Source organism: Sphaeramia orbicularis, chromosome 14 (genome assembly GCF_902148855.1).
Source record: "Sphaeramia orbicularis chromosome 14, fSphaOr1.1, whole genome shotgun sequence".
Classification (NCBI taxonomy): domain Eukaryota; kingdom Metazoa; phylum Chordata; class Actinopteri; order Kurtiformes; family Apogonidae; genus Sphaeramia; species Sphaeramia orbicularis.
Window position 1 is genome coordinate 31,349,264 of NC_043970.1, and position 18,378 is coordinate 31,367,641.

An 18,378-nucleotide genomic window follows, 5' to 3' on the forward strand; every position below is an offset into this window, starting at 1 on the left:
AAAAATTTATAGTTTTCATTATTTATAGTTTATTATGATTGTATATTACTGGTCTGAACACTTGAGATTGAATTGACCTAAAATGATTCCAACACCTCTGAGTGTTAATGTCATCAGTGTAATTTCTGCATTTCACAAATTCATCCAGGGGCCAGACTAGACCCTTTGGTGGGCCGGTTTTGGCCCCCGGGCTGCATGTTTGACACCTGTGCGTTAATGCATAAAATGAATCCAATTAGAGAAATCAAACGGATTGTCACAATAGTTTAGCACAGGGGTGTTAGTTCAGGGGCCACGTCCAGCCTAATATGGTATAAAGTGGGCCGGACCAGTAAAGTAATGTAAACAATAGGATAAGAACTTTTGAGTGAAAAAAAGTAAATTCCATGAAATAAAAAATTCACTTAAATATGCTTAAATATCCTATAATACACGCAAAAATACACTTAAAATTCCGTAATTAAAATGTTTACATCTATGAATTGTACTTGAACTTAATATGAACAAATATGAACAACCTGAAAATTCTTTAGTAAAATAAGTGCAATGTTAACAATATTACGCCTTAGTTTATCATTTATACGTGTGAATCACAACTTACAGATCACAGTGGATCTACAAATACTCAAAACATTAAATAACAGGGAGAATATTATTAAAATTCCACATACCTCTCTTAAAACATTTCAGATATTCACTTTTTTTTTTTTTTGTAAAAGACTAGTCTGTAAATGTGAACATTTTTGTGTCATTTTACATTTTTTACACTAAAACAAAGAGACAAATTTGCAGTTTTCATTATTTATAGTTTATTATGATAGTATTTTACTGGTCTGATCCACTTTAGAATTAATTGACCTAAAATTATTTTAACATCCTTGATTGTTAATATTTTCAGTGTAATTTTTGTATTTCACAAATTCATCCAGGGGCCGGATTGAACCCTTTGGCGGGCCGGATTTGGCCCCCGGGCAGCACGTTTGACACCCCTGGTTTAGCAATTATTGTCCAAATTACAGTGGCAACTTTTTAAACAGAGTCCTCCACTGGATAGTATCTTTTCTCAGTTGTTATCTGGAGACTGAAGCACATTGGAGTTCAACACAGCGGTGACATAATAGTTTCATGTGCTGTTTCCTAACAGGAGAACCGTGCGCACTGCGTCCTCTGGGTGGTGAAGAGAGGTCACAAGTTCCCAAGTACAACCCCTGAGCAGATCACACACTTCCCCACAGGCAGGGCGGTACCGAAACACACACCAGGGACAGGGAGAGACCGAGGAGGGGGGACCCAGGCTGAGACTTATCCAAACTTACACCGAATCAGACGTGCGTAACTGGGATATGACCAACAACCACACACCGTACTCTAACGGGATGCAAAACCTGCGGACGGAACACCTGTACAAGGTACTGGTGATCGGAGATTTAGGGGTCGGTAAGACCTCCATCATCAGGCGCTACGTGCACCAGACATATTCCACCAACTACCGGGCCACCATCGGAGTGGACTTTGCCCTGAAGGTGTTGAACTGGGACTCAGAGACCATCAGACTGCAGCTGTGGGACATTGCAGGTGGGGCAGCAGACAAACTGAATATGTCTTCAGTATCACATCATCTACAGCTGAAAGCCAATAAGTGTTGGCATGTGCAGCATCAAATGGTTTGTTGGTTGTACTGCAAACTATTTGCTTTTCTAATTCTAATATTTTCATCTTTAAAATGTGCAGAAATTAAAGAACTATGTTGGATTAAGTCAGAAACACATACTGGCTGAGATGAATTTCAGTTCCTGTTAAGTTGATTGTTGGTGAGAGATAAGACTATCTTCAGTTTGGCAGAAAGGCATGACTGTTATAAAATTATGAAAGCTTCATAACTGAAAGATGCAAAGTCACTGTGGACAAATTCTGGTCATAAACTGTGTTCTCTCCATATACAGAGATAGAGAGGACGGTAGAATTTATTTGCTCATAGGATAAACCATCACACTGTCATTCAGTCATTCAAGGTATGATGGTACATCATGTGATCAGGAACATGTGAGGGAGATTTAAAAGCCAGACACAGGAGTGTCATTGTGGCCTAAATAAAAACAAAACATCATTCCTTAGTCATCCACATGCATTTAGGCACATGCTTTAAACGCTTAATTTGGATCCGCCAAATTAAATTGAGTGATAACTGATTGAATTGGTCAGTGATGTCTTGTCTGTCCATATGGACTAACACTTTTATGGTATTTTTTATAATGTCTAATTTATTATGTGGTTAATCTTACATGTCATGCTTACAACTTATGTAAAGCAACAGTTAGCAGCTTCAGTGACTGATGAGTGTGGCCATGTGTGAGGCCACAGATGAGAGTTCCTCGTGAGTGATGAAAATCCTTCATACCCTATGTTCTCTTGCATGAAAGGAGGAAGTTCGCAGTCTAAGTCTTGTCACATTTTCCGTTTCCTCATAACTCATGAAGCAAAAAAAAAAAAAAAGTTTGTATCAGTTTGTATCTTTGTCAGAGTAGTTTCAGTAAAGCCAAAGCTGGACTCTTGCACACCATGAATCCGTTCAAGTGTAAAACCTTTCTACTCAGAGAAACTGTGTGTAAAACAAGCAGGATTTGCCTACATGCTTAATATTTGACCAACAAGTGAACAGAAAACAGAACATATAGCCTTTGGTAATGTCAGAATGAAACCTGTTCTAACCTGCTCCTAAAACAAACCATCTACAAGACATACACTGTACACACACGGTCCATTACCTGTATACACACCACCACCAAAATGCTGTCATTGCCTGGGTTTTTACATTTTTGTCATTGCAGAAAAGTGAGTGCAGGTTTAATTTAAGTAGGCCTATTATCAGCAAAAACAAGCACTTGCATTCACTATCTGGTTAAGTGCAACGTGACAGTAAGACCACAGGAATGTGCTGTTTCATGAGAATACTGGCATTGCTAACTGCAGCCTTAATGCCAGTTATTTTCTAAAACTGCTCTAAACGTCTGTGAGAGGAATGAAGATTACTCATTAAATTTCCTGGTAATGGTCAGCGGGACAACTGACATCCATATGATGCGTTTGTTCTTCACAGGTCAGGAACGTTTTGGCAACATGACACGAGTGTACTACCGGGAAGCCATGGGAGCTTTCATAGTGTTCGACGTGACACGGCCTACGACCTTTGAAGCAGTCATAAAGTGGAAGGAGGACCTGGACTCCAAACTAATGCTGGCTAACGGACAGAGCATTGCCACCGTGCTCCTGGCAAACAAGTGTGACCAGGGGAGGGAGCTGACCAACAACTGCATCAAAATGGACCAGTTCTGCAAAGACCACGGCTTTGTCGGCTGGTTTGAGACCTCAGCTAAGGTCAGACCGGAGTATCTGTGGTACTGTCATCTGCTTTGTATGTTGGGGGATAGTTTGTTTTTGCCTGTTTCCCTTGAATCTTTATGTTTAGCTCAGTGTGGGCCTGACGGTCAGTAGCAATGTGTTCCCACTCAGGTGACTTCCCACTGGAATTTCATATCCTTGTGGAAAGTGGCTCTGTAGAACCAATTTAAAAAGTAGGGTCAGAACTAGTCAGAGATGTGAAAAGTTAAAAGTAATATTAGAGTTACTGAGTTGGATCCCTCCCTGATGAGCAAAACCTCTCAAAAATCTTCCAGTTTGTGATATTCAGATCCTCCTGTTATCACCTCTCCTTCTGATTTCTGCAATTTGTCAAATTAAAACCTTATTGAATCTGAACCCAATTTTCTCATCCAGCACAAAATTATAAAATCAGTAAATATGTGTCTTCTTTCATGCATTCTTTGTTGACACAAGGGTGTTGAAGCATGGCCATACTTGTAGCATGACAATTCAACATTCTTAGAGGTCAAAGGTTAATAAGGTGGAAGGTTAAGCCACACATGAAGTTAGATTGAGCAAACATACACATCTTTTAACAGCAAAAAATACCCCTTTTCATAGATTTTTAGTGTTGTTCACGTGAAGATGCCGACATGACAAACAACCATATATTGTGTGTGTAAACATGTTCACTACATTAACCCATAAAGACCCAAACATCCACCAATGACCAAAGTCTTCGACGGATCTAAAATGTTTAATACCGGTTGATCCATTAATCCTATCTATTCACGTGAATATTTGGCGTAAAATGCAGTTTGTCATCTTTTCATGGTCTTCATTCAGTCACAGAAAGAATTATTAGACCACCCCTTGTTTTCTTCAATTTCTTGGTCATTTTAATGCCTGGTACAACTAAAGGTACACTTGTTTGGACAAATATAATGTTAACAACAAAAATAGCTCATAAGAGTTTAATTTAAGAACTGATATCTCACGATTTTCAATGTTTTTCTAGATAATAACCAAAATCACTTCAGTTCTTACATCAATATCTATGGCATTGTACTGACAAAAACAGTACTTTTAGGTATTCCATGTTTTGTTTTCTGTCTGTTTTAGTCACATGATACAAACAGGAGTTAGTACTTGATTGCATAACCATTGTTTTTGGTGACTTTTGATGGTCTAATAATTTTTTCTGCGACTTTATATGACCCATCTGGACATTCCAAGGCTCTGTGAACATGGAGACACCGTCATCTTCTACAACATTTATTCGCCAGTAGAAACCCATGGAGTCTGATAAATGACAGCTGATGGACACACTTGTTTTTATGTTCTCTCTATTCTCTATTTTTGATAAAATAACCCTCAACTTTAATCTGAGTTTTTATCTACATGCACAGTAAATTAAATAGGCTATTGGAAAACAGCTGTTTTTCACTGAACACAGCACGAAATACAGAGGATGATATAGCAATAAATGGTTATAAATCACTTAAGAAAAAGGTTCCATAGTGAGAAAAATTAATTTGGGAACTCCCACAAAAGTAGCACTGGGTCTTTATGGGTTAAACTGCACAGTGTTTGTGATCTACATCTATTCATAAACTAAATGAGAACTGAAACACAATGAAATAACTGATTTAAAAACAGACCTAATTGCATTTTTTCTTTAGGATAACCTCAACATTAATGACGCTGCAAACTTCTTGGTGAAACACATCATGGCCACAGAGAATGACATCCTGAAATCTGTGATACCAGACACCATCTCACCTCAGATCGACACCGACAGGCAGATGAACTGCTCTGGATGCTTCAAATAATTAAACAAGAGACTGATGAAAGGGTGAAACTCAGAAGGACTCAGAGGGACAGTCACACCACAGGTGGACCTGAGGTACTGTCCGACATATTTGGTCCAAACCGGTGTTGAGTATTTTAGTTTGCAGTTTTGTTTTTGCACAAATGAATGCAGATATTGCAAACTAAGGCTACATGGACATAACATCATATAACCTCTGACTCCTGCATACTTTTCTGTGCTCTTTGCATTAAGAACTAAGCAATTCTGACATTTTTAATGTAATACAACCAAAGGAGGGCATTCCAGATATAAAAAAACAAATATCTGGAAACATTTTAGCCTAATTTTAACCACTTCTGGAAAGTACTTACATTGTCATTAACACCCATTTTTCCTCCTTTTGGTGAAAAACTAATACAAATGGGGAAATAATCAGGTTTCTTTGGTGTTATGTTGGAAAAGCATAAGAATGTGCTCATCAACACTGAATACTGGATTTATTATCCTCTTGAAATGTGAATTTTGCACATACAAATGTTATTTTTGTGTATCTTTTTTAAGTTATTTACAGCAATACACTTTTAGTAGTGCTGCATTGGTTGAAATAATATATTATTTTGCTTATAATTCTTCTGGTAAATGACTACACACAAACATCTAGTAGTGCAAATTGTCCGTTGAGACCTGTCAGGCATATTTGTTGAAGGAACAGACTCCTCTTATTGTCTAGAGTTGGATTTTACTACAAAGAGGTATTTTGGCTACAACAACTGACTGCAGTACATGCATAAATGTGTCTGTATATCGTGTTTCTGTATCAGAGGAGAAAATGTGTTGGTTGTCTGGTTGTCGACTGGACATTCTCATGACTTCACTTGCCAAAGTCTAACTCTGTATCCATGGTAACTAGTCTTTTTTCGCGACTATCCTCTGACATCTGTGTGAAGCTATTTATTGCTGTTCACTCAAATGCATACACACACATTTGCACACATTTTTTATATCCTTCTGCCTTTTTTATTCCTCATTTTCTTCTTTCTCCTCCCCTCGCCCACTCCAGCCTCTGTTTTTTATTTTTTTATTTTTGTTTTCTTGCCGAATTCTCACCGTCCGCTTGACGATTGTTTCCAGAGTGATTGCTTTTTAATTCTTCTCCCTCCTTTTCTGCACCCATCTGATTCTCTGTCTCATGTGTTTACTTCATGTTCCATACCCACATCGACTTTACACACACCCACGATGCAGCATCTTTAAAAATCTTAGCACTGGGGTTGCATGTACAGATCTTTTGTTGAGCTTGCACCTCTGTAAAATTTTGCACAAAACAAAAGCTTTTGAACCCACAGTTGTCGGTGTTGTTTATTTTTTAACACAGTACTTTACTCTAAGTGAGAAAGGATGAAAACCCTTTGCATTATGGGGTTTGATTATGCGTTTAGAAATAATGGTATACTTTATTTTCATTTCATTCCTGTAGTTGTTGCATAATGTCTTTTATGTGCCTGATCACAACGATGTCATGCTTTCATATGTGAGTTGTAATTTACAACATGTACATTATTTTATAACAGACTTAAACAATGCCCCCTGCAGGATTACAGTTCAACACAGGGCTGTCAAACTCATTTTAGTTCAGGGGCCACATTCTGTCCAATTTGATCTGAAGTGGGCCAGACCAGTAAAATAATAATGGTGAAATTAGTGTGATAAAGTAAAATTGCATGATGAAAATGTTGACATTTACAAACTGTCCTGAAAAAACAACTGTGAATAACATGAACAACCATGAACAACCTGAAATTTCTTAAGAAAAATATGCAATTTTAATAATATTCTGTCTCAGTTTATCATTTACACATGTGCATTACAACTTACAGATCAAAGTGGATCTACAAATACACAAAATATTTAATAACAGGCAGAATAAATGACACGTACTTCTCTTAAGACATTTCAGGTTGTTCATATTTGTTCAGGTTATTCACACTTCTTGTGAAAGGATATCAATCAATCAAACAATCCAATTTTATTTATATAGCACCAAATCATAACAAAACTTATCTCATGACACTTTGCATGTCAAGCCGGTCGAAACCAGACTCCTAAATGTGAACTTTTTCATGTAATTTTCCTTTTTTACACTAAATCAAAGAAATAAAATTTGGAGTTGTCATTATTTATTGGATATTATGATAGTATTTTACTGGTCTGATCCACTTGAAACCAAAGTAGGGCTTTATATGGTCCCTAAGCTAATATGATTGATTGTTAAAATATTCAGTGTAATTTTTGTATTTCACAAATTCATCCCACGGGCCAGATTGGACCCTTTGGTTATCTGGTTTTGACTCCCAGGCCATATGTTTGACACCCCAGGTTCAACAGGACCATCATGTGAGTTCAGTGACACAATACAACTTTTACAGTTGATCTGCACTGAGACAAAACTGGCACAAAAATAGCAGATCGTCACAAGTCACTGTTAAGAGACAGCGAATCAACCTCTAATTTTATTAGTTTGGACTGATGTGTATGTGTGTGTGTGTATGTGTGTGTGTGTGTGTGTGTGACCTCAGGCTGATCCATAAACCAGACTGATCCAGGACTCTCAGGTTTCTCATTAGGACACCACATGACTGAGTGGATTATTCTCTGCCTGAGGGATTAGATTTGGTCGTCTGCTCTTGGATCACGTCAAGACATCACCACCAACAGTCCATCTAGTGATCCAATATAATTTTTGGAAGCGAAATATCTGAGAAACACTTTTATCTTGTGTTCTGTAATAGCTGTCATCTGCCTTGTCAGTGTTTTGTTTCTCATTAGTTCCTTGGTAACGACACACAGTTTTGTGAACTGTATTGTGGATGTTAATTAAAAATGCAACTAATTGAAACAACACTCCCGTTAACTCTTTCAGTAATGACAGCTGACAGATCTGTTTATTACTGCCCTTATGAGCCTGGCTTATTGTGCTCTCTGTATTTCACCAGCTCTGCCAGAGAACCACCTACAGAAAACACCCACAGCTCATCCTAGAGTGAGAGCGACAGGGAAGCAGGTAGTAAGAGAAGAAAATGAGCAGGGAGAGAACTCATACTTAAAGCTGTGAGGCTCAAAGTAACAACATGGTACACAGATCTGGTAGATCATGAGAAAGACACGTTTAACATTCCAGCATAACGAAAAACTGGCTCTCTTTGTATGTTTTTCAGCAGGATTCAGATAAATTATAATCACTATTCAAGATGCATTCAGCCAGCTTAATCACACGGAGACCTGCTGAGTCCCCAGGCGAGTTACATAAATCATCTACAAGAGGATACAGTATTGTGGGTCATCTCTCACTGTACAAAAATGCTGTTATGGTGCCACCTGTTGTCAGAGCAGTCAAACTGTGAGGCGGACTACATCATGAAATATTCATCTGTATCACATTTGGTGCATTTATTATCATTATCATTATCATTATTATTATTTTTGGAGTTAGATCTGAGAGAAGAAATAATTAGTAGAGAAGAAATGTCAAAATATGACTCAAATATGTTAACTTAACTGTTAACAATGACAACTTTTAAAAACGGGCTTCATCCCCACATAATGCTTCCAGGGATTATAAAGTTATGGAAATGACATAAGATTTAAGCTAAAACTTAAGTTAATTTCCCAAAATAAAAATTCAAATAAAATTAGTCAAGCAGTAAAACTAAAACTAAAGGGTAATCAAAAACTATGAAAAATGTAAAAAAAAAAAAAAAAAAAAAGAAAAGAAAATCCCTCTTATTTATTCCCTCAGTGTTGTAACCCTACAGGCTGACACATCACCATTAGTATTTTGCGTAATGTGTTTTTAATACATGTAATTTCTTGAACCTCTAAGAAAATATCCTACATATAAATGCAGCCACTTGAAGATGATGTGATGCGAAACTTGTTCATTGTGCTTACGTGGAATCCCTACACAACACACTTTCCCAGGCAAATCACCTGCTCTATTTGGGTAATTTTGACCTTTGAACCCTGGGACCTTTGAGATGCTCAGTTCCCAGTGACTACTGCCAAAACACATTAGGCCATATTAGCGAGTTTAACCTTTGCACTTCTACATCCCCTTTTAACCCTTTGACTTTATGACCAGAGCATAGTTAGCCATGAGAACAGTCAATGTCAGTCTGACTGCAAGATATCAATGTTTATTAGTGTTTGTTTGTTTTTTCGTTAAACGTATAATGAAGAAGCAGCGAAAAAGGAGAAAGAAACTCAGAAAAGTATAGTCACGGTAACGGTTGAGAGAGACTGAGATTCATAATGGGGGAGACTAAGTGAAATATTAAATAATTAATATGTCTGTTCAGGTTGAGAGATGAGTCTTCTTAACCCTTTCATGTATAGTGGTCACTACAGTGGACAGTTATTCTCCAGCTGTTCTCTTGTATATTCATGGATTTTGTTGTTTTAGTTCCATATCAGCCAACATAGTGGACTCTTATGCATCATCCCATACACTGCAATTCATACAATTACTATAACTTCGCTGCTCTTGATAAACCTGATCTGCAGTAACATGTTTTAGTGTAAATAAATTGCTAATTGTTATTAGACTGTAATTAACAGTTTTCTGATTTTATTTTTTTTTTGTGCATATCCTCCTGAGACCTAGCAATACATTTTGTCCTCTATAGGGGACAAAAGTTTGACAGTTTAACTTAAAAATACTGTCCATTGCAAAGGACATTCCATTAAAAGAAATCAATCAACAAATAAAAATGATTTTAAAAATGTACCTGAAAAAACTGTTGCATTATGCAATTTCCAATCAAGACAATTATTTAATGTAAAAAAGCTAAAATTGTCAATTTCCTGGGTCTCAGGAGGATATTATCTCCATGAAATGAGTAATAACTAGTATTGGAGTATGAGAAAATGTGAGAAAACATCAGATTAGCTGCATTAAAAATGTTTTTTGTTTCATAGTTTTCACACAGTATATCACTTTCTGATATGGGTTTTAAATATATGTTTCTTTGCTTCAAAAATTAGACACATGGTGTCCAGTTCAGTGGACATTTTTGTAACTCCATGAAAAATAGGTTCATTAAAAAAAAAAAAAAAAAAAAAACATTAAATTGCATTGTTTTTTTCATGCCTAAAGAGGAATAAAAACACTCAAGAAAAAAATATTGACTAAGGTTCTCATAATTCATGCATGAATGGGTTAAAGACCCCTCATGAGCCTGGCTGTTCATTCACACACAGCACTGACAGATTTTATGTCACATTAATGGGATTTCTAAATTCTGCATCACACCAACCACTAAAAGAAATAATGAATGCAAGCATATTTTATGTGTCGTAGCATTTATTTCAGTTTGAATGCTGATCAATTTCTTTTCCATTTTGGTTAAAGATGCAGGACTCAATTTGAACATTGACATAAAAATATATCATTGCAAAATATATGTAAAAAAAGAAAAAAGTAAAAGAGTTGTGCAACAAAAAGAGTTATATACACATTGTCACAGCTCTCAGTGGCATTTTTGTACATTTACTCCCACTAGAGGGCAGTAAGCACCGGTTTTATTATTGGTATCGTTGTTTCATTTGCAGTGTCTTAAAAAACACATTGTGGTTAAACTACAGTTTTTATTGTAAAATCTACCTTTACCTGATTTTATATTTGACATAAATAACAATGGAGACCAGTTGTATTGTACAGATTGCCAGTAGTGAAAATAAATCTCTAATTACATACATTTATTGTACAGTAAAGCTTGATAATGTTGAAGGGAGGAGTTCAGATCCTCTATATACAGATAGAAAGTAGGTGACAGGTCAAATCAGATCTGTAGGAAGCAGTAATAAATTAAAAGACTGGATCACAACATTAAAAAGTAGCATTCACGGTACAGTTTAGAGTGAATTTAAATGGAAAGAAATGCGGTTATTGCTACATTATTCACTTGACAACTTAATTTTTTTTTCATAATCCTATTAACAACCACACAGCATGAAATGCATTGATAAGGTGCAGTGTTGGAATAGCAGTACATCTTTTAAGCAAATATTTAGGCAAATGTGAAGTCTGTTAGTGAGTAAAAACAGGAATGAGAGCTGTGTGTGATATAGAAGCGCTGTGTCACCGTGGTCAGCTGAGGATAGGTGACCACAATGACAACCTGAAATACAAGAGGCAGACATTCAACCAGAAAGTAAACACAACATATAACATATACAACGACATGTCAAGGCTTTGGTTTGGTCCATAACCCTGTGGTGTATTGCACATTTAACAGAAGAACCAGCACTGTCTGAGGTATTCTGTGTTTTTAACACCTGATAACATATTTGTATCAAAATAGCACTATTAATAACAATATTCATCCTGAGGGAATCGATCAATGAATCCAGTTACAAGTCTAAAGAGCACTGTTTGATTTATGAATGAAGTTGTGATTGTCTCAGTGCTAAATGATTTTTAGCATTCTCCTTGGCTGTGATGATTAATAGATGGTTTCTTTTTGTTTCATGAATTGAAATCATATCATATCAGTCATAAAATAAGCTGTCATTAGCTCAGCCCTTTTCAGTGGAACAACCCACAGGAATGTCAAATACTTGTAATAGGTGTTAAGGTAAAACAAATGGGGATTGTGTTGTGACCTCTAACTTAAAAGTGTATCTGAGGCTTATGCTTAGTTTAAAAAAAAAAAAGTGATTATCATGGATATATCATAATAATCATTCATTTTAGATTACAAATATACCACTATATTATCTGCTTTTGATAACCTCTTTGGTAAATGTATCCCAGATAGCAAATATTTTGGCAGTATTATGGCATACATTTGGCATTTTTGGCTTTCTTTTGGCATTATGAAAACCTTTAGGCTTAACTGTGGTATGATTAAGGTTATCCATAATAGATATGGAGGCACCAGCAATATGTGGCTGAGTTATGGCATATGTCTGGTGAACCAAAAGACTGGGCAAAGAGCAGGATCAAGTATAGGGATGGTATGGCATGTTTATGGCAAGCCAGAAGATTGACTAAAGAGCGGCAACATCTTATTCCATATATGGATGTGTTTTGGTTGTGTTTTGGCATATTTCTGTAAAGCCAAAACACTGCGCAAAGAGTGGGAATTTCTACCCAGAAGAAAACCCCACTTCATTTTAAAAGCATGATCAACACAAATTTTGGGTGAATTTTGGCCTCCTTTTGGCCTCTCTTTGGGTCAGTTTTGGCTACTTTTTGGCTGGATTATGGGGATTTGAGGCTTTTCTGGGACAATTATATGGCTATATTTTGGAAGTCTGCAATTAGTTTTGTGTGAATTTTGGCATCCTTCTGGTTTGATTTTGGCTAGCCTATTTTGGACCATTTAGGGCCCATACATCTGCCCAGAACTTTGCCAAATGGCATGCCAGTTTTGGGCCAGATTTAAGCCTTAATGATTTTGCTATCTGGGATGTATTCTGTGGCTCCATCTCTGTGTGGTTCTCATATGAAGTTGTACAGATGTGTGCCTATGGTGCCTCTCCAGTGGCTGAGTGTTGAGGATCCCCTGTGACTGCGTCCCTGTCGGACGTGGATGAGGCCCTGTCATAGTCAGCGGGACCAGCGGGGTAGCCTGAAAACACAGCCTCAGGGTGAAGTGGCACTCCACAGTGAGAGAGCAGAGAGTCTATGTTAGGGAAAAAAGAGGACAAAGGGCAGTCTGGGGAGGTGTATTTGGCCAACACCTGCAGCTGCTCCGGCTGTAGGTTGGCTTCACTGCAAACCCTCTGGCATAAAGCAGAGACACTGTGACAGGTTTTCACCTTCTGCTGGTTCAGTTGGCTCTTCTCCATCATCAGCTTCTCTCTCTCTGTTTTCTGTGGCATATAAAGACAACATATACAATCTGATTAATATATTTGAAAATGAAAACCCAAACTGATGAGTAATGATGACAGACATTGTAAAAAAAAAAAAAGACCCTCACCAGCTTGTTGATTTCACACTGCAGATTGTATATACAGTCTAGTTTCCTTTTGCGACAGCGCTGAGCAGCGAGGCGGTTTTTGCTTCGCCGCCTCATGTCATGGACTAAATCCAGCTGTTCACGTGTAAAGTTCTGTTGCTTCAGCAGCTGCTGGAAATCATTTCTGCTCAGATCCACAATCCAGTCCACAGAGTATGGCAACTGCACCTGAGGACAAGGCAACAGGAAAGAAATGAAGGTTACATAAACATGACAGCAGAGAGAATCAGCGGAAGAGAGGAGCTGCAGTTAGATGATGGAAATGTATTATTAAAAATATCACTGAATCACATTACTAGTCTTTGATAATAACAAAGATAATATTCAAAATCTAAGTTTAGAGTTGCTTGTTTTATGTTTGAAAGGTTAAAGAAAAGGGATGGAGTTTTTGTTGTTGTTTTAACCCTGTGAAGCCTGAGCCATTAAATCATTGACAGAGAATTCCAGTTCTTTGAAACTGGGCCTTTTTTGGTCCTTCTGAACAACCTCTTTTTTTTTTTTTTAAATATAATTTTCCATGTGTGAGTTTCAATTTTGTATCATGTTTGATACATCGGGTCTCAATGCTCAAATATTATTTTTAAACAAACAAAAACATAATATAACACAAATATGTAACAAATTGGCAATTCCTTTTCAAAACTGTCAAAGTTCTGCCTCCTTCCTCATTAATGACAATCTTGTAGTGTCACTGGAAAGGCCTCTGGTGAACAAATCCCTCCCCCCAGGTGGATTATCTGTGTATTGCATGTATCTAATTGTATACATCAGGTTTTTCAAGAAAAAAATATCACGCTGATCATGTACAGGGCTTCAAAACTCATGTATCATATGTGATACGTTTGGTGTTATTGGGTTAAAGCATGTAACCTCTACTTAAACCCCCCCAAAATACTGGTATTATACTTAGAACAGAAAATGACAACTGAGAGCTCATAAAGAAACCAGAACAGTAAATGAATTAAAATACACTGACTGAAGTCCAAGAAGAACAGCCAAGAAGCCATGTGGAAAATAGCACACTAAAGCAATTGTCAGTTATAAATAGTTGTTGTCTAGTCCAGATATAAGTTATATTTTCACCCAGCTTACTGAGCTGTTAATTATTAATAGTGAAGGTGAGTTATGCTAGAAAGCAGAGGTCAGGTACTACGTTACGACAGCCTCTAATGTGTGCCAGGAAAAGTACGCTCACCACTTTATTGGAGCTGCTTTATAAATGTTGTAGTGTGTTTCTTGCGATAATTACAAGTGCCTTTTATTTTTTTGTCTGAATTGACCGTAGGGTTTCCTGTACACTTTTGGTTCTCACATTCATGTCCAGTTTGATAGTCGGTGCAGTGACATGACATGAGTGAATCCTCAGATGTTTTGTTTAGGCCTAGTCATCATTAACTCAACAGTCTGAGTTAGACTCTGAACTAATTAGTTGACAGAAAACTCACAGTCATGCACACAATCACACCACAACCTCCGGGTGAATTATTAACTTAACCCTATGGCAATTCAGCTCTCTGTGAAATTATAGCAAACGCTGAATTGTATGTGATACTATGTACTTTGGTCTTATCTAAAATACACAGTGTGAAGTAATCTACCTGTAGGTTGAGCTTAATGACGTTTATTGACTCAGCTAAATTTCAGCCCACTGTGAATGTCATGGAGACTGTAAGCAAAAACAGGATGGAGTAAAACACGGAAGAGCCTTGAGTCTTGTTTAACCAGGTCATTTTGACGCTCACCTGCCTGGCTCTCTCTCTTGTGTAGGATTCACTGTCTCCCTCCGGTTCCGTCTCTGAGTCTCCATCTTCTCCTGAGTTTAGAGATGACAAACCGGACTGCGATGCCCCCTCACACTCAGACAGCCCCGTTCCCTTCCATGAACTTGTCCTTTGGTCCAGATCTTGAAGAAAAGGACAGCTGGTGTTTGTTGAGCTGAGATTCACATGAATCTTGAACCAGTCGATTGGAGCGTTCTGTTTGGTTCTGCTCCCTGTATCTGAGGAACTTCCCGCATCCAGATCTTGGATGCTCATCTGAGTCGACCACATATCTGATCCTGGTTCAACCACCTCCTTCTCCACGCTGCTCCTCTCTCTGATGGTGCCCTGTCTCAGTGCTGTACTCTCCATGCTGCCTGTTTGTTTTCCTTTTACTAGATGGACTTGTTCTTCTACTTCTTGATGAACAGATACCGTTTTCTTCTCCTCTGTAAAGTCAACAGGTTTGTGTTGCCCAAGTGACCCAGTGACTGCAGGACTCTCATAAATGGCCTTCAAGGGGCAATGGTGCAAAACTAACCCTGATGACTTTTGACCCAGCGCTGTGCTTGACCCTGTGATGACTCCATTGACACAGGCTCTGCTTACATCAGTGTTATGCTGCATCTCTTCCTGCATTTTCATACTGATGTCTTTATGTTTCTCATTATATGTCTCATTTGTGCCTGTTTTACAAAAAAAACCTCCTCTCCTCATGTCTTCCTCTGTCTCTAAGCCTTGTTTTTCAGTTTTCACTGGCTTGAAAACCCCCTCTTCACCCTGTCTGGTGGGGACTGAGAAACTTTTTCCAGGGAATTCGACCTCACTTTCGTTCTTACTGGTAATAGTGCTGGAGGAGGGTGAGCTGGAGGAGTCGTTATCATTCTTTGCTACAGCTGCAGGACTGTTCTGACTTTTCTCCGTGCCACAAGCCAGCTGGAATTTGCGATACTTTGGACACTGTCTAAAATTATCGCTCATCCCGTCAGTTACAGGTGTAAGGGTGCTCGCGCTGGTCTGACTTCCCATTTTGCTGTTCACTGATTTGTTACAGACCCAAGCCACTTCCTGCTGAGATGGTGAGTCAGCAACTGGTTTTTCTTCTTTCTCTTCCAACAACGCATCTTCAGAGTCTGTGACACAATCCTCTTTTGATAGTCTCTTTTTGCATTTCTTCTTACAACAGGCCTTTCTTAAAAAAGAGCCTGAGCTCTTGCTGCTAGAGAAGAATTTAGGGAGGAGGAAATCAAAACATGCCCCGTCTAAGTCTTTAAAGCCAAGAATGGAAGCTGAGCTCTGTATTTCTAAGACATTTTCTTTTCCAAAAAGGAGTTTGGATGTGTAGGCAAACTTCAGCAAAGGTTCAAATCCAGCTACAGTCACCTGTAAAACAGTGAGACACATAGACAGCTTTAGTCATCTGGTGTGAATTTAGAAATAAAGTGGAAAAGTGTTACTTTTTATATAGACTTATAATGCAAGTCAGTTCCATTTCAAGTACAAGTTGATCAAACTTTGTCGGATTTTTCTTTTCACAGCACTCACATTGACATTGTAGCCTCTCTTTTAAATCAACACACGCATCTTAAAGAAGGTAGAAACTTTAAAATTATGTTCTTAAATTAAAAAAAAAACTGCAAAAATATATCCTGTTATTTAATATATGACTAAAATATTCCAACACATCTCCATTACTCATATATGTTTTCAAATTTTAAAAGTATTTATGGTATTTATGTTTATGTTTATGGTATTTATGTTTGTTTTAAAGTCACTGGACTGGAGTTTAGAGATAGGCCAAAAGACACAGGGAACTTCTGTACCATCTGAAATCATTGAGGAAATACACCATTAACCATTTTTCTCACTTCACCATAACACTTGTGTCACTTCTCTTTGTTTTATGAGACTTCACAGCTTTTGTGTCTGTTGTTTTTTTTGTTCACATGTGTAACATCTCACCTCAGGTGGCAGAGTGACAACCGCTCCATGGTGAGTGAGGGAGGAAATCCTGTGTGTGAAGTACTCACTACAGGAAGCGAGTACTGAGCGGTGGGCTCTGAAGGACTGACCCTCCACCAGCACCGTAACATCACACAGCATGTCCCGGAGACGCTGCTCATCTAGGCAACGCAGAACATGGGAGGAATGCACTGTAGACTCAAATGTAAACAGAGACGACTGGGGGGCTGACATGGCCATGGACATCTATATCTACTGACAAACACAAAAAGTCATGAGTATTTTTTCTGACCCACTCTTAATCCACTAAAGCTGTAAAACGCAAATAGTATCAGACTGACAGTTACCATGATCAACAACAGAAAACTACGGTACTTACCTTACACAGCAGACTTTATATACCCAGAGTGAATGTCTTAAAGAGCTCGAGGAAGTTGCAGCTGTTAAGCCCACATGGTTATTTCTAAATGGAATGCAGTCCAGCCAGGCAACGTTTCCCAGAAAGCCTTATCTCAACTCGGCTACAAACTAAAAACTGACTCAGTCATATGCCCTGTGTATGTGTGTATGTGTGTGTGCGTGTGTGTGTGTGTGTGTGTGTGAAGGAGGGCGGTAGGGAGGAGGAGGAGGAGGAGGAGGAAGAGGAGGAGGGAGGTGAGGCAAAGAGAGAGAGAAACAGAGTATATGTGTGTTGCAACAACTTTGGGTGTAACAGAGCAAGAGCTGACTCACGCACTCCTGCTGATAAAGGATGAGCAAGCAGTTTTCCTGTCGTAACCAATCCCTCCCTTGCATCTGTCTGGTAAACTAAAAGGCTTCTTCCCAGAAAATCCCTTTATAGATTTAACCGGAACACAATACAGAGACTGAAGTTCAAGGCTAGGAAGTGTTTAGACAGGATATGTGTTTTAAGAATAAGATTAGTCTGGACTTTTGCAGTTAACGTCACAAAAACGCTCATTTTTTAAAACAACCTGTTCAGAGTGTGAACTGACCCCAGTACAAGGCGGACCTTATCCAAATGCATTTGAAAATTAATTTTCCCATGTGCCTTTTTGTCTGCCTCAATTTATTTTTCTTGCTGTCTATGTGCATTAAAACACAGACTTGACAAGTGAGTAAGTACACACTGGAAAATCTAGCATTACAAGTAACATTAAATCAAATAATTTGTCCTCAGGTGAGTGCAATAATGTATTTTTCATGCCTTTGTGTGGATCAAAAATCTGTCAAAAAAAAAAAAATGTTAATGACTACATTGGCATATTCATGTTCTCTGGCGATGTATAATGGTGAGACTTCACTGATTTCATGCAGCAAAAAACACCACAGTCAAAGCCAGACTATTACAATATAATTTTCATCACTGTATTGCATTGTTGTGAATGTCACATGATTTGAGTCTGCAAGTCGACAGAAGGAAAGACAAGCAGTCTGTAAGAGTCCTAACACACCAATT

General features: G+C 38.0%; 2 protein-coding genes across 5 annotated transcripts; one reads left to right on the forward strand and one right to left on the reverse strand.

Annotated features, from left to right (window-relative positions):
• Positions 1 to 1,240: 1,240 nt before the first annotated feature.
• Positions 1,241 to 6,518, forward strand: rab38b (RAB38b, member of RAS oncogene family). Its single transcript, XM_030154945.1, has 3 exons — positions 1,241 to 1,575; positions 3,098 to 3,375; positions 5,043 to 6,518. Exons 1-3 carry the CDS (start codon positions 1,344 to 1,346, stop codon positions 5,190 to 5,192), a joined length of 660 nt encoding a protein of 219 aa, XP_030010805.1. The 5' UTR covers positions 1,241 to 1,343; the 3' UTR covers positions 5,193 to 6,518.
• Positions 6,519 to 10,525: 4,007 nt separating this feature from the next.
• Positions 10,526 to 17,487, reverse strand: bach1b (BTB and CNC homology 1, basic leucine zipper transcription factor 1 b). Of its 4 annotated transcripts, none has more exons than XR_003937391.1 (6): positions 17,299 to 17,487; positions 16,920 to 17,171; positions 14,940 to 16,340; positions 13,159 to 13,365; positions 12,645 to 13,048; positions 10,526 to 11,979 (listed from the first exon to the last, which is right to left on the reverse strand). XR_003937391.1 is itself a non-coding variant. In XM_030155109.1 (6 exons), exons 2-6 carry the CDS (start codon positions 17,163 to 17,165, stop codon positions 12,701 to 12,703), a joined length of 2,166 nt encoding a protein of 721 aa, XP_030010969.1. In that variant the 5' UTR covers positions 17,166 to 17,171; positions 17,299 to 17,487; the 3' UTR covers positions 12,519 to 12,700. The 4 variants fall into 4 exon arrangements, 3 of the variants coding, with proteins under 3 accessions (XP_030010969.1, XP_030010967.1, XP_030010968.1); XM_030155109.1 differs by lacking the exon at positions 10,526 to 11,979 and having other exon boundaries at positions 12,519 to 13,048; positions 14,940 to 15,062; positions 15,099 to 16,340; XM_030155107.1 differs by lacking the exon at positions 10,526 to 11,979 and having other exon boundaries at positions 12,519 to 13,048.
• Positions 17,488 to 18,378: the final 891 nt, after the last annotated feature.